Source organism: Dermacentor variabilis, chromosome 11 (genome assembly GCF_050947875.1).
Source record: "Dermacentor variabilis isolate Ectoservices chromosome 11, ASM5094787v1, whole genome shotgun sequence".
NCBI lineage: Eukaryota > Metazoa > Arthropoda > Arachnida > Ixodida > Ixodidae > Dermacentor > Dermacentor variabilis.
In genome coordinates this window covers 94297330-94314025 of record NC_134578.1, presented here as the reverse complement: position 1 = coordinate 94314025, position 16696 = coordinate 94297330, and the positions used below count along the sequence as shown (strand labels likewise).

Genomic DNA, 16696 nt, shown 5'->3' with positions numbered 1-16696 from the left:
TAATTTCTCAACTGCTGGCGACTCTTGTTTCCAGTTGCCAATTTTGCACGAAAAGTGCTGTACAATTATGGAAAAACCATGAGAGGTAACGGGTGACAGTCACATTTCTTATGGGCTTAAGGATTATTGCAGGGTTTGATGATGGACACCGTTTCGCATTTTTTTTTTCACCTTATCTAACCCATATCCCGGGCGCATGGTTCAGAGGGTATGCCAGCGTCGCGGCGAGCCGTCACTCGAGGAAATAATGAAGCAAAAGAAAAAGGTAAATGCAGCTGTCGTTTTTCTTCCAGCCGCAACTCGTTCCACAAGCGTACAGATCAGCTGGCTAGGAACCGAATCCCTTTCCTGGTCCCTTGATGAGTGTAAACAAAGAAGGTTGAACTAACGAAGCAACAGCGAAGCACGTGACCGTTCCAATATATGGTGACAACTGAACGCATGTCGAGTTAATCGCGCGTACGCCGAACAGATGAGAAAACTGGCCTTCGCACCCCAGGAGATGCGGATAACTACCGCCATTCACAAGGAGCGGAAAAGGCGGTAAAAGGTTGATCGCCGTATAGGTCTCAGGTCTCAAGATTGATTTGGCGGCGCTTTAGGGAATGTGCGTGAGAAGTGGCAGCGTAGGTAGAAAGGGGGAGGGGGTATGCCGCTTAATTTCGAGGGGGGGGGTGCGCCCTGGGTACGTGCCTGGCCTTAATACTGTTCCACGTACATCTGGCATCTATCATATCCGAGGTGCATGTGCTATGTAATTCAAGTTGATTTCCAAGAGAATTCAAGACGATATGCAATACATTGTACAAAGGGTCTGGGAAGAATATAGGCACCTCGGTCACGTACGGCGCATAAATTTTATAGCGATAGCAATTACATTGACACTCCAGGCTCACTTCTGCCATAGCCATCACCGTCATGTTCCGTATAAAGTCCGAGGGCGATAACGCTGTCGCCGTACGCCGCATGGTGTAGGTGCGAGTGAAAGCGTGCGAGGGGAGCCAACGATCGCTGCTCAACCTCGCGTGGGCAAGAGAGGAAAGCGGGGAGGAAAGGCGCCGTCTTCCGTCGCGCACATGGCACCAGCAAAGCGAACGCATTGGACAGCCTCGCGCGCTCTATCTTGACTGAGTCTAGGTGCGGACGCACCTCATACTTTTGTACGTGCCGCGTTCTCGCCGCCCGGTTTGCGTTGAAGTGATACACAGCACGAAGCTCACTTCACTCGCTGATGCTGCCGCACTTCCTGCCGCCAGCGTATTGACAGTGAGTGTCCGTGGTCATCGAGCGTGGTGTGTACATGTTTGCCTGTGCGCGCTGACGCCATACTTGTTAATTTAGATAGTAAGGGAATATTTGCGAGTTTACACGGACGATATTTATCCTTACTTCGTATAGCTCTCTGCACATTTGCTATTATAACGGAAGGTCTGCCTTTCGGGCGAGCCTCCAACATATTTAAAAGCAGTATGCTTTTACCGCTTTTGTCGAGAAATTGCAAGAAAGAAAGAACGGGAAAGACGAGAAAGGCATCTAAATTAAACCGCCTCGTGACCCAATCTGACTCCAGTTTAGTTCAGACAACAAAGCATTCCTACAAACCACCTTTTTACTGTAGCCACTGCAAAGTTTAGGGATGTGCGAGGTGTGGTTCGAGCCAGTTAATCACGTCTCCCGTTGAACAAACGCATCGTGGCACTGTTCACTAGATCAAAATTTAGGTATACCGCAAACGCAAACGGCTCAGAGAACCACCTCGCCATTTTGCAGCCACTTGGCTTGTCGCCGCCACCTGATATACAGTTACGTACCGTTACCCCACATAATTTACGGCCTGTCATAAGTGGCCACGGAAAGATATATAGGCTGAGCGTTTACCTGGTGCACTCTAGCGATGAGCACGGTCTCTCGGCCCCGGTCGTAGTTCGGTAGCACGTGGACGTCCCACAGGGGTCGGTTGACGTTCATGCCTCGGGACATGAGCGCCATCAAGTAGTGACGCAACTGCGCGCTGTCCTTGACCGGGCGGTTGTCCTCGAGAACGTGGTTTTCGATGCGGAACGAGTCGTCCTCCACCCACGTGAAGCCGCCCACCACGGGGATCACCTTGCGCGTGAACCTGCGACATAGATCGGGAAGCCTGGAGTGACGGGGGGTCGCGCACAAGTGTGTGTGTGCGCCGTTCCTGTTTGTGTGGCCTATGTCTCGCCACTTTTTTTGCTCCACAACTTTAAGGGCGCCGACTTATCGATACTTATGCAGTAGCCGCTGCCTCGTAAAAGTAGCGGCTGCTCCCTTTTGCCCCCTAAATATTAACAATAATAACAAGAAAAGATATGCGCTGCCGAGAAGAGTGAAGAGGGATGAAAATATTGCAAATTGCAGTCTTGAATAAAAACAAAACTGTATTGTCGCTGACAGAAGCGGGGACAAGGTTCCCAGCTGTAAAGACGTCTTTGGCGCAAAGCACTATTAAGGACTCTCGTTCCCATAATATGGATTATGATGCGCCATAGCGTTGCCGGAAAGATAATGCACTTAGCCTCTAGCCGACGCTTCACTGAACGCCATGATCGCTGTCACTTTGGTTCCGGATTTTGCAGCTATAATACAGCTGGCGCCGGGACGGTTTCTGCCTGTCCCGGCATCTGCGGTGGTAGCGCAAATGCTCCTGCACTTATCGCCAGGTTGTTTAAAAGCATTGGCGCCAAGACTGCCAGCTGTACGCAAAAGGGTTCCAGCTTCCTCAGCAAAGCACTAAGGGGAGCGGTTTGGTTCATTACCTAGGTTACGGGCATTACCCTATTTATACAAAATTAGGCGAGGCTCATAGACGCCTCAGGCATGAGGAAGATACTAAAAAAAAACACGAAAAACTTTCCTTACCTTTTTTACAGTATTTTTACCCTGAAATGCACGCTAATAGCAGGTTAAGCAACAAATGCAATATGATCATGAAAATGCAATAAAGAAAAAGAAAATATTTCACCTGTCTCTTGCTCTTGATGGTACTGAACACCTAGCGAAGTCAACAAAGCTTCTTTTCGAGCTAAAGCGACAAAGAAAGTTTACATTCTTACGCTCGTTAGCGCCTCTTCTTAAAAGCCAAAATGTATGCCAGACTCTGCGAGAATTTGTTATTGTGGAGAGAGACTAAGCAAAACAGCACGTACCAACAGGACAAGAAATGCAAAAACAACAGGACTTCACTAGAGGCTATTCGTCGCATCACGTATCCTATAAACCGTGTTATGTGTCACCCACCAATGATGCAAAGATGAGTATTGTTCGAGAAAAGATCCTGAGGTAATGTTGCACTTCAGCTAATGTGCTGAACTGAGAGTGAATCGAGCAAGGAACTCCGTATAAAAATAGATTTAGGCTATATTTCTGCGCTGTAAGCTCTCATCTGATATTTTTTTTTGGGGGGGGGGGGGTGGCTTCTTGCGGAAAATTCAACAAGTAACAAAAATGTTTGTGGTAGCATCACTTTTTCATCCATCCCAAGTTTCGGAGCTGCAATTACCTTTCGGGGTAAGGCACCGTTCGCTGGCTCCTATTATTTTCCTTGCGCTGCAGACCGTACTCGGCCGCCATTTTTCCAATTACCTTGAACGCTTACCATTACCAACGTCATTCTTGGTGCGGTCCGCTTTTATCTTCCATCGAGCAAACCACAGCGCTAACTGATTTCTCAATCGGCTAACGACCACGTGGCAGCGGTCTTTCGACGCGATCTTTGTAGCGACGATTGGGGAAGAGGAGGTACGATGGCGCTTGTAAGGCAAACAAAGGAAAGCCCCCTCCAATCTCCTACGCGGGAAGTGCTCCGCTAACTGGAAACATCGTAGAGCCCTTGCGTGCATTTTCGCGTCGCGGCGCCCCACAAGTAAGCGGTGTGACGCGAAGCGGCCGTAGCTGACAAAGATATCGTCATATCGAGATACCATATCCGATTCATCCAATGCGAGTTTGACGCAATGGTTTTGTATTGCCGCTACCGTATTGTTCTGAAAGCGCAGACAAAAAAGAAAAAAAAAATGCGAGAAGAGCCGCAGCGGGGACCCATCTCGTGGCGACGCTTTCAACTATGGCGTCTGGCGGACGTTCAGTAAATATTCGCTACGGTGGCTCTGAGGCTATGAGGCGCGGCGGGTGCGAAAACGGCCGAAAACTCGAAAAGGGCTGGGAAACGGCCGGGCAACGTAAGTACGTAACTAGCGCATTGAAAAAGTAACATGCTGGCAACTCCAGGCACCCAAAATCCTTCACCCCCCCCCCCTCCACACACACACACACACACACACACGCTTTGCCTTATGATTTCCTGAAACGATTTTGACAATTTCGTACAAACGCACTGAGTCGATAGGATCTCTTCTTCTGATCATTAGGTGCCACATTCAAACGATCCGCGTAAAGTACGTAATTTATTATGGGGTTTTAAAAATGTACATCACTAGCGATCGCAGCGGCGCCGCTCCCCTGAGTTTTCAGCCGCCCCAACCCAATGGACGTCTGTTGCCCACCTGACGCGCGTTGGACGAGCTACCCAATTGGCTACCCAGATCGCGTCATTGATAACTTTTTTCAACTTGATGGTGAACAAATGTTGTTCGTAATAGTTGGAATGCTGGTCAATCTCTTTCCATGAAAAAAACTGACAGAAAGAAAATACAGAACTATTTATGACTGCACTGAAGCACTTCCAGCACCGCGCAGTAAGTGTCGTCTGCTTGTGTTACAAGTGGCTCCGTGTTGACGCGAGCTGCGAGGTGAGCGTTGGTCTCGATCTTTCTTTTCGCGAGAAGCAATGTTCGCGCTTGTTGCGTTGTGTGCTGCAAACTAGGCGATCGGCAATACGTTAACCTGCTACAGCGTGTCCCTTTTACCAAGGCGGCAGACGAGCGAAGTGGCCGCAGCGTATCGGACGGTCGATATCCGATCTGCGCTAGCATCTGCGTATTTGCGGCCGCCACCTCACGCTGGTTGATTATTGTCGCAAAATAGAGTTTAAGCGCGTCCGTTATTCGGGTAAACGCTCGTGCAAGGCGACTGGGTGTCTTACCCGAGGAGCAGAGGCGCTAACGTGAACCGCTTGCACGGTGCATCCGCCTGGTGGCACAGAGCTTAGTCAAGTAAACACAGAGCTAATATAGCAGTAACCAAGTGTATTCTACTTATCGGGTGGCGTAAAGTTTCGGCATGAGAGCAATCGCGAACATGTTGTCTTTTGAAACGTTTAAAATGTTTTACACTTGGTTACGGCAATAGTAGCTCTGTGTTTGGCAGCTAAGGTCTACGCACCCAGGTGGCTACACCATGCAGGCCGCTCAGGCGGCTCACGTTTACGCTTAAGCCCATTCATCACAGAGTTACGTAATAGTAAGAAGGGGCTTTAGTTTACGCCTCGGTCCAACCGCAAAAGGACCAAGTCCGCCTATGGTTACCGGAATACCGGACCCGCTCGGCGTTGCGATATAACACTCGCTACGCACACTGCTTGGATAGCTTTCGCAGGGGATCGACGACCAGGTGACTAGCGGAGAGGACAGTACCAAACAGCAGAATCTGCAGTCGGCATTTGGTCGGAAACAAAACGAGCAATAGCATGCACCATCCGGCATATGTACCAACCATTTTTCCTTCGCAATACCACCGTCAAGCCCCTTCCAACGCCACCGCACCAAGCGAACGATCCATTCATTGCAAAGAATTATGTGGGAGGGAAGAAGCCTTGGAGTTGTGTGCTCATACTGCCGGCGCACGCGCGACTAAGCCGCCTATGTGCTTTTAAAAATGCGCATGCAGATGAGGACTCGGCGCTGAGATGCATCCGGTAAATTTATGTAATTAGTGCTAAATGTAGCCAGCGTTGTTACGGATCCAGCAGCGGAGCACCCAAACCTTTGCTTGCGCGAGTCAGCTGATGCGATAAAGCTTTCTTGTCCATTGACTGCTGCGGCGAAGTAACATCAGAATTTTTTATGTCTAGCCAGAGAAATATGGAATGTCTTCAGGCCAACTAATACTTCCGAAACCATAGCGCAGTACGACCGGAGCCATAGCTGCTAGATTTGCGAGGCAGCCTGCCACGCAAGCATGGCAACGACACACGGCGCACCCGTTAAAGAAACACACGTGCTCGCCGCGACGCACTGTGAAAAATTTATAAAGCTCAAAAAGCTTCTTTCGTCATTTCTTCACTTGATGGCGCTATCTTCTTAACAAAAACTGTCCACTCGAAGCGGCGCGAAAACTGGAACATACGAAATATAATACGGCCGCGCACGTGTGTGTCGTCTGGTCAAGCGGCTGGAATATGCCGCGTTTCGTCGCCAGGGCGGCGTGCAACGCACTCTTTTCGACGCGCCGCCTATCCAGCGCTGGTTCCCCATACGACAGCGGCTGCGCGGAAAGTGGGTAATCTTAAGCTGAAGGTGTGGTGCAATACGTTCCTGCTATTTCTGAAAAATAAACACCATGCAAATATGTCAAGCGGACAAACTACGCAGGAGTGTAGAAGCAGAGCCGCATTAATTAAAGCGCACGGCAGGGTCCAGACGATACTATGGAAGCGGTCGACCGTCAAATCAACACTTCTGTGCCCACCGTGGTAGCTTTCCAGCTGTCGCATTGCTAGAGGTCGCCGATTCGATCCGACCGCGGCAGCCGCATTTCAACGGAGGTGAAATAGACAGCGTACGTGCATTTAGCTTATGGGACACGTTAAAGAACATCACAGCGTCAAAATTAATCCGGAGTCCACAACCACGGCCTCCCTCATAATCCGATTGTAGTTTTGGCACGTACAGCCCCATAATCCAATTCAAGTTTAATACTTCTGCCGGTATGCGATGCGCCATGTGAGGCAATGACAACGCTCAACCCTCTCAGAGGTTATGAAATATGGCGAACAAGAACGCCTCAAGCGAAGACCTCTCTCTGTGTGTTCTGTGTACTACACAGACAAACAGCAGCAGTACATGTAAGGTAAAGTTTAGCATCATCTCGCCACTCTCGCATTGGACTAAACGTTGAAGCAAATAAACTTTCGCAGTCAAAATCACCGCTAATTGTGGTCAATCAAAGCAACCGGCACAGAAAGCCTTGCATACACCGATTCCCACGGTGCGTAAGATCTGCATAGTGTTTTTACATTTTCCCTCGTGACAAATTTTGAACGCAGTTGTAGTACTAGCGCTAATAATCATACCTTATTGTAAAAATTTAATTTTGAAATTTTACGTGATAAAACTACGATCTGATTAGGAGGCACGCTGTAGTAGGAGACTCAGGTATAATTTTTGCCATCTGGGTTTCTTTAACGTGAACCCAATGGACGTTACACGGGCATTTTTGCATTTCGCCCCCATCGAAATGCGGTCGCAGGTGGCTGGGATTTGGTCCCGCGTCCTCGGGCTCAGCATCGCAACGCCAAAGCCACTGCGCTACCGCGGCGGGTTTCTAATAATTACTGTTTATCATAGCGTCCACGAAAAATCCTTACGTCTTTGTACTGGGGCACTTGCCACAAGATCTCAATATACAGCCGCTGATTACTGTACTGTATAATAACCAGTGAATCAGACACGCTGCATTTGATGTGCCCAGGAACAGCCGGTAGTTTGAATACTGGCGCACAGAGAAACGAATGAGAAAGGTAAAACAATTAAAACAAAAATTTACGGGATAAGAAATGAAGTCAAAGGAAATGAACAGAATAAACAGGTGCGTAGTGAGCGAAGTTGAGCAATAACAGAAAATTGAGACACATAGAGCTTACATACACAATAGGTCGAACAATAAATATCGCTTCTTGAACATCACCGCACAGCTAAATCAGTTCTGGGGTTTCATGTGCCGAAAACTTCATGCCTAGAAGTGTACATTCGATGAGGTGACATATACAAAACCAACACATAAACCATAAGATGACATGAGAGTAGCACAGTTAAAATGACGGCTCACGAGGAAACACGAAGCTTGAAAGAGAGAGAAGGCATCATGTTTACAAAGATGTCAAGAGGGAGAAAATTACTGCTGTATACACTTAATATTTTCTGTAGACGCGAGCGTCTGCTGAACGAGGCAGGAGCGTGGAAGGGTTCATCTTCCCTGCTGGCCTTCTGCGGAACCCACAGTGAAACAGAGCCTAATAGATCGGAATGTGCGAATGTGTAATAATTGTGTGGAAATATTTATACAGAAACCGGACGTCGGTACGACTAAGTCTGAAGCTAAGTGACGGATATGTGAGATTATTATTCCCACTTGAAGAACTGTTGAGGCGCGAGTGTGGAAAGCGATGTTCGCTTATGCTCAAGAACAATAAAAAATAAAAGTCGCAGTTTCACTCGAAAGACGAATCATCTAGGTGATATCAAAGAATTAGGCTTTTACACAATGTAAGCAACAGGAGACCGATTCTTTAGCAGTACCGCGCGAGGGTCGACTGGCCGGGCGGTCATCGCCTTGTAACTGCCCGAAGCAAAGAGATCAGTAACAGCAAGATGGATCAGCAAGCGATGAGCAAGATCTTGCTGATCTAGCCGCTTCCCGCCGCTAGAAGGCGCCGAGCGGCCCCTGCACGTAATGGGTACCATGTACGTTGTCTTATCGAGCGAGTAAACTGCTGTAGATGTTCGCCTAACAATTATATTATAAAGCATGGTGTCACGCGCGCACAGTAAAGCATGAAAATATCTCACCCGATAATCGCGAACACTCCCTGTCACCACACTGGCGCGATGAATTGCATCGCGTTACCTCTCACTTCACCGGAACCCGTAACCTTGAGGTTGTGTTACCTCGAACGATAGGCATGCAGGAACACTGCCCGTATAAAGCTACGAGCCATCTTGGCTCGCCCTAATCTTCGCACCCTCCCCAGATTGCCTACGAGATACCACGGGCGGGCCTCACACGCGCTGGGTCACGCGTGCGGCGCCATGCGCAGCCATGGCGGCTGATCTCGAGAAGGAGACGCGCGCTCACCTGTCTCTCCTAGCACGCGCTTTATCACGTGACTTTCAACATCGAGCGCGTGCCTAGACCGCGCGCATTAAGGCACCATCGTTCTCGGCTCACCATCACACGCTTTCTCTCACACCCACAGCAACGACGCGGGGATACGAGCTTACTCGGACTTTATACCGAACATCACGGCGACGGCGAAAATTTGCCTGGTGTGTTCATATCATTTTTATCGCCTAACCATACTAATAATAGTAACAATCGATCAATTTAATGCTTATTACACCGCCCAGGAACCGCTGCAGTTGTAATAATAATAATAATAATAATAATAATAATAATAATAATAATAATAATAATAATAATAATAATAATAATAATAATAATAGGTTCTGCAAAACAAGAACTGCGCAGCAGGAAACCTTTCTATGAAACTGTGATGCGGGACACAAGCCGCAATGGATGTACCGACAGTAAGCGAGCCGCATTTATTCCCAAGCCGACATGATGGAACGGCAGTCAGGGGCGGTCAGACAAGTGAGCCGGCTGAGCAAAAGTAATAAAAAGTAAAAATATAAAAAAACAAGAACTACTTAACGTTGAGATCTCGGCAAGTCGATGTCTGTTCCGCGGTTCGGAGAAGCGCGATATGAGCGATGGTGATGGTGTCCGAGAAAGCCCCCGTTGCGTATATTTCCACGCTGCTTGACAGTGGCTCGGTCGGGCAATCCGCATAAAAAAAAATCAATAATGCAACTTCAGGGAAGTCTGAGCGAATAGCGATTAGACGGTGAGAGAGCTCGCTTGGACGCTCCGCTAGATCCTCGCGCCGTTTCTTCGGGTATTCGCTGTCAGCGTTATCGCCCTAAAGGTGTGCGTTATCCTTGGGGACAGCTTTCGCGTTGGAAAAACCTCTCGGCTCTGGACTCACGCGGTCTTCCGCTAACCAGAACCACTACGACGTCCAGCCGGTGATCTCTTACGAAGTGAACCACGACACAGAGTTAAACTGACGAACAATAACAAATAAAAAAGAAGGTTCCACGGTGCTTGGAATGCCCGTGTATTGGGCGGCGCTGGACACTGGGTTCAATGGCAAGGAAACGAAACGAACTGCTTGAGTGGCGTCCCTGCTGGGTATTGAGAGCGAGTAAGTGATGAATAGGGCGTTACTTGTGGCGTCGGAATCTTTTCAGTTTGCGTTGTCTTTAGAGGAAAGGCGAGGAAAAACACTTTCTTCTTTGTGTATTTCTAAACTGCAATTCGCAGTCAAAGTGATTGGCACATACTGCCACTGCAGAACGCTCGCACCCCAACCGAAAAGGCAGTTCGCTTTAAGGACGGTGCTGCAGACAGTCCCAGACATAGCAAGCATTCTTGAACGTGTATACCATGCATTGATGATATTGCTAGTGCTGCACGAAATTTGCGATAAATATGGAAACGCGCCTGTCACTATTACCTGGGGGATCGGACTAATGTTCCCGTGCGCACAAACAGGTCCATCTCTTCCAGCAATGGCGAAGAAGCTTTTGCGGGAGCAGCCTTTGTAAGAACACTATCGGTCCTAAAGGTACCCACCTCAGTTCACCGTGGTGAGAGTTGTGGGAAGAACGCAATGGTGATCGCAGCGTGACTACGAAAACCAGAGTTTTTGCTCGTAGCTGTAACATGAAGCCACTGGTACAAGTAGGCTGTAAACAGTGCACCTCACTTTATTACGACGTATTTGCAACCGGTCAACTTAGCCGCTGTAACTCCCAACGTTAACGGTCCTTGCAACCACGATAAGAAAGCACAAAACACAAGAAAACAAACAAGCAAAAAGAAAAGGATAAAGAGAAAGAAATAAGGAAAAGATAGCGATTTTTTTTTCATGGTGCGCTGTAGGACTACAAATAAGAAAAAGAGATTTCGTGGCGGCTACTCAAGATCCAACATTAACGCGGCGTGATCACTGCGATTAAGCTCTTGCCAAAGCGAGAAGAGAATAAGGGGGGATCCGACGAGCTTTATTTTTGTTACTGAAGAGAATACGAAATAACAGACAATGAAGCCATAAAAAAGCGTAGACGAAAGTCAATGTTATGTATAACTGAAATACACGTATAAGTCAAATCGAAATCAACATGCACTGGAATACAACTTACCGCATAAAGCCGAACAAATATCTTCCGGTATCCACGTGATGTGCTTTACCATACCAGCTACCACGGCAGCCGTCCTCCCATCCACTTGCTTTGATGTCAGCACACGTCTACAAGATTAGCGCTGGATGAATGTTATGATCGTTTCGTTTGAAACGGTGCGTTGGCGTGTGCCATCGAGCTCGACACTTTTACCTTACTACTGCACCTATTTTCCGTCTTTAGCACCCAAGGCGCATGGTGACAAATCATAGTTATGATGATCATGATCATTTATTAGCATCCCCTTTGAATAGTCACCTAGCCTGCTTGTGCTAATCAGATATGCTATTTATGGTGTCCAGTCTAGCATTTCGTCCACATCATAGTAATACTTTTTTTATTTGTTATGCCTGTAATGGATCAGGTACTATCTATATTTCCCCAGGTTTTTTTTTCACCACCAGTGCTCTAAACATCTCTGCCTTATGTCGACCGCTTGCTGGCTAATGCGTCCACCCATTTTAAATCTTAGCGTTTCTGGAAGGTGTAGGTTACTTACGGGTGTCGCTGCGTGAGCACCTTCGCATTCCATTAGCATGTGCAGAGTTGTCCATGGAAGTTTCGCTGCAGCAGATACGTGCCTCACCACGTTGTGGATATTTTCTCGAGTATGTTTTTGTCCTTAAGCAACCAGCTCGAGCCCCAAAAAGTATGGCACTGCCCTCTGTGTTATCGAACCGACTTGCCCTTATAATTCCTTTGTTCCCATTCTTTTAAATCTTCGTGCTCTTTCTTGTTTCCATTCCTTGCATCCAATTCGCTGTCTCTGTTTCTCAATCGTACTGATGACTTCGTCTTGCCTATTTACAAGGTAATCTCTTGACCTCTTCCTCTCAGCTATGTCCAGATATTAAAGTACTGATACTGGTGCACTGTAGCCGTCCAATTACTTTCCTGGGGTCTTCAAAACTACTTTTGCCCTGAGCTTCTCTGGCTTCAGAAGTGCCACAACCAATTTCATCCTGCGCTGCCTCATTCGTGCTTTCACCGTGGTTTTACCAAAGTCCGCGGTGAATTCCCACCACTGCATTACAGTTCCGGCATTTATTGCATTTGGCATTTCTGTTTAGTATCATAGGGCTGCTGACCAAAGCCATTCACTGTCAAGGCGGTGGATGCAGAACATCTTTCTAATCAACGGCGTGACGCAGTATATTAACTTAGGAGCAGGCCATTACGATGGCAGTTAATTAAATTAAATTATAGGGTTTTTAGGTTCCAAAACCACGGTCTCATTATGATGCACGCCATAGTGGTCACTTCCGAAAATTTCGCCCACCTGGTGTCCTTTAACGTACACCAAAATCTATGCACACGGGTGTTTTCGTATTTCGCCCCCATCAAAATGCTGCCGCCGTGGCTGCAATTCGATCCCGCGACCTCGTGCTCAGCAGCCCAACACCACAGACACTAAGCCACCGCGGCGGGTCCGATGGACGTTAAGTGTACAGTTGCGGTATCTGTGATCGGTCTCCTCAACTGCGTAGCTTACGTAGACGGGGCTAGCGGCAATATTTGCACGGTCCAACTCCTCCAGCCGTCCCACTTTTCCCACCTCTCCCTTACTATTTGCCTTTGACTCTCAACCAAAAAAGCTCTCACAAAACTGTTTCTTTTACCCCCTTAAAAAATGTTATTATAGCTTGTTTTCGTAACGTCGCACGCGCATGTTTTTTTACTTTGTATTCTAAAAAACTTAAACCCGCCGGACTGACAACGACTCTTACACATGTACATTTTCGCTTTGTGTTTTAGTGACCCACACTTATTGAAAGAACAAAAAGAACTACGCCCACCCATCTCATCTCCATCCCAACTAAACACCAAAATGCATGTTTATCTTCTTTGTTCGTGAATGCTTTGACTTCAGTTAACCAGCAGATCTCTCTTTCTCCCCCCCCCCCCCCCATCAAGGTTGTGGGAGAGCAAGCTGCGCGGATTTAAATGCTGCTCAGGAAAGCAACAGCTTCTACTCTGAGAAAAACCATTCCGCTTGTCGGAACCTTGGCTCCCCGCAACGTTCTGCGTTCAACCACTGTTAATCTCTTCAAAACGCTTCAAGTGCTACAAGCAAACAAAAAAACAGTAACATGAGTTTTAATGTTCTAAAAATACCAACGTCCTTCTGCGCGTGCAGACAAGGTCCCGCCCGTGTGCCACATATAAACGCATCGCTGGACAACACGAAAAAAAAATGAACAGTGACAGAAGCAAGGAAAAAAAAAACGGAAGTTTGTTTCTCGGAGATGCAAATACTTACGTCAGGGGCACATAAGAAGGGCACAACAGCTGACAAAAACAGCTACGCGTGCTCCTGGTTTCCTTGCTCTGCCGTGCGTCATTGCAGGTATGTTTATTTTCGAAACACAAGAAAAAGACACACAGACGGAATGCGACCGTGTCCAGAACCAAGATGAAATACCTACAAGCAGAGTGCCTTACCTACAGTTGAAGAACAATACAATCACATTTAGTAACGTTCGTATATTCGTAGTTTCTCGAGAAACGCGCGTGCTTAGACATCCCGTAAAGCAGTTGTAAACACTGGCAGTTCACAGAAGGGAAAGTCCGACGTTCTAGCGCGCTCCTAATTATGTGCCAAGTTTCCTCGAGAACTTTGCGGCGTTTCGTTACCTCCAAGACGTCATAACGTCGCCATTACCGGACGTCTGCTCTGGCCATGCTGTACGGAGGTGGCGCAACTGCAAACTGCGCAGTCCCTCAGTATAATCAACCCGGACAAGACAGGCTGTGATGTAGGTAAATTCAAGAAGTCAGTTACCTCGCTTTGGGTAATATGGTCACTCCTACGTAGCTTTAATCCCCTCAGCCCCCCGCTCTGCCCTTCTTGCCCCAGAAAAATGCTGTGTGTTCAGTTGGCTCTACAGTGCGGCTCACCTTGCGAAGATTTTGCCGAGTTGCCATATTTAATGAATTATTTATTTATTATTTATTTATGAATATTGCAATACACTCTATGGTGATCTTAGCAGGGTGCTTTACAAAATTCAACAGTGAGAAAAATTTGCCCAGAAAGTCAAAGAACACAGGTTTCACGTGAATCTGATAACGGAATTAAATATGCAATGCAGTCATTCTAAACTGGATATAAATTATGTTAGCGTTGGCCAAAGCACAGAATGATTAGTTAAGTTATGCCACTATGTAAGACTTTGTGAAAAAAAAGGAAATAGTTAAAACAATTACTTCTAGTACCGAATGGCGTTATTGATAGGTAATGACGTTGCCTAGCGGCACACCCAGATGAGAATTTAATAAATTCTGTTGTGTCTAAGTTATCATGCTGTTTAATTAACTGATGAAGAAACATTAACCATGAGCAGTGATTTCTATGGCTAAAGGTTTGTACATTGGCTTTCGACGATCGATGTGCGGCCGAAACAATTAAAAACAAAACAAACAGCTTTTTTTTGTACGCTTTGGAATTTGTGAATATTTGTTTTTGTTTAGGGGTCCCAAATATACGCAGCATAATCAAGTGTTCGTAGTATAACTGTCTTGTATGCCAGCAGACGAATGTGAGGTGTAGAGAGTAAGAGCTCTTCAAAGGAAGTGCAGCTTACGGGACGCATTGCTGGTTACAAGATCGATGTGCTTAGTCGAATTAAGGTTATTGGTAATGAAAACACGTAGATACGCACACTGTGTGACTTCAGAGACGTAGACATTATTAGCAGAATAGACGAATGTAACGGGGTTTTTATTTTTGTAATTTCAACTAAGGCTGTGTTCTTATAGTGAATGGACATTTGCCCGACTTCGCAACATGCACAAACTTTCTAAAAGGAGTCATATATTATTACTTGACCGGCAGAATTTTTTACAGTGGAGTACAGTACATAGTCAACGGCGAACAGCTTTATGTTAACAGGGGTATTGCGTACAATGTTGTTAATTAATATCAAAAACATTATTGGCCAAAGCAGTGAGCCTTGCGGGACTCCTGAGTGAACTGGTCGTTGACGACATATGGGGCGCTATAACGTAAAACTATTTCAAACTTTTCTATTCCAATTCTCCAATCAGCCCACCGCGATTGGTGAAAAACCTTTTTGGACGATCCCACTTCACCTGTCTGTCACGCGACGTCACGCAAACAGCGATAGCTCCCCATTTAATATGATGTGTACACACTTATTACGCATAATTTGACCAAACCAAACAAAAATAGTTATTTCTATTTCGACGCCTTTTTGCCATTAGCCCTCCGCTATTGGTCAAAAGTTTTCGGGCTGCACCCACTTCACCTGCGTTTCACGCGACGTCACAAAACCACAAAAATTTACCGCGTTAAAGATGAATTAATATGCCGAACAAAACTGCATGTCCTTCTGAATAGCCGCAGGCTGCCCCGTTCCGAAAGGAATAAATGATGGCTGCCGCCGATCGCTTGGCACTGGCTACTCGCCCCTGCCGGAGAGCATGGGTTTATTTGCGCGCAATAAAACTTTTTGCGTGGCCCTGTAACGTTTTCGATAACTTTCGGCACGTTTACGACCTCGTTCTGCCAACTCTTTCTTGCTGAGGAACCGTTTTAGCGTCATTTTTAAGGTTATATTGCAAGCCGCCGCGATTGTCGACGAGCCACCGCAAGCTAATTAACAGAAAGCGGACCAATAGCAGACGCCGGCACCACCCTCTTCATCCGGTTATTGATATTGAACGCAGTGGCTCGGCTCCATCGAATCCCTCTTCACTTGAGCATGCTCCTCGTCTCTTGTGAGACAATTAGATAAGACAGTGCAAGCAATGTTATTCGTTTTGCAAGCAAACAAAAGTGACCTCCTATGAACGAGCGGAGCATTTGATTGGTCTGTTCAGACAAACCTGCGGGTCACCACCCTGTGCTTGCGTCGGCTGTTACGCAAATTTGACGTCAGCAGATTGGAATAAAAACATATCGGAATAGTTTTACGTTATAGAGCCCATGGCCTTTGAAAACGGCATATTGATGCCTATTGCTAAGACAAGCGTTAAGCCAAGTCACAATTTGTCTATTCTGTAGTGTTTTCAAGCTTAAAAACTACTTTTTTATGCGAAACCTTGCCGAAAGCCTTTTCAAAGTCCATAAAAATAACTTCAATTTTGTATCCTTTATTTATTAAGTCTGCAAAATCATGCCGTGTTTTCACAAGTTGCGTGCAAGTTTTAAGATGTCTTCTGAATCCAGGCTGGCATGCAGTTAGTATTTTCTTTTTCAAGAAACTCCGATATGTCGTCAAGAATAGTGTGTTCGAGTAGTTTGCAAACAGTTCATATTATTGAGATTTGTCTATAGTGAGCAATACATTTCTTATTTCCACTTTTATGAAGTCGTTTTAACCTGGCGATTCTCGTTCTAGCAATGACATTGAAAAGAAAACGTTCAGGTACTTAGCGACCCATTCGGCATACTTTTTTCAAAAACGAATTTGGAATATTGTCCTCTCCGCACGATTTTTTAAAGTCGAGACTGAGCAGCATATTAAGAAATCCGTGTTCACTCATGACTAAATCTTCTATGGCGGTGC

General features: G+C 46.6%; 1 protein-coding gene across 1 annotated transcript in view; it reads right to left on the bottom strand.

Moving 5' to 3' along the window:
- The window catches only part of LOC142563876 (putative diacylglycerol O-acyltransferase Mb3761c), a 546482-nt gene that overhangs the window by 169097 nt on the left and 360689 nt on the right, over window positions 1-16696 (bottom strand). The window contains exon 5 of the mRNA XM_075674553.1: window positions 1879-2119. Coding sequence (XP_075530668.1) covers window positions 1879-2119 — 241 coding nt within the window. The remainder of the gene's footprint in view (window positions 1-1878; window positions 2120-16696) is intronic.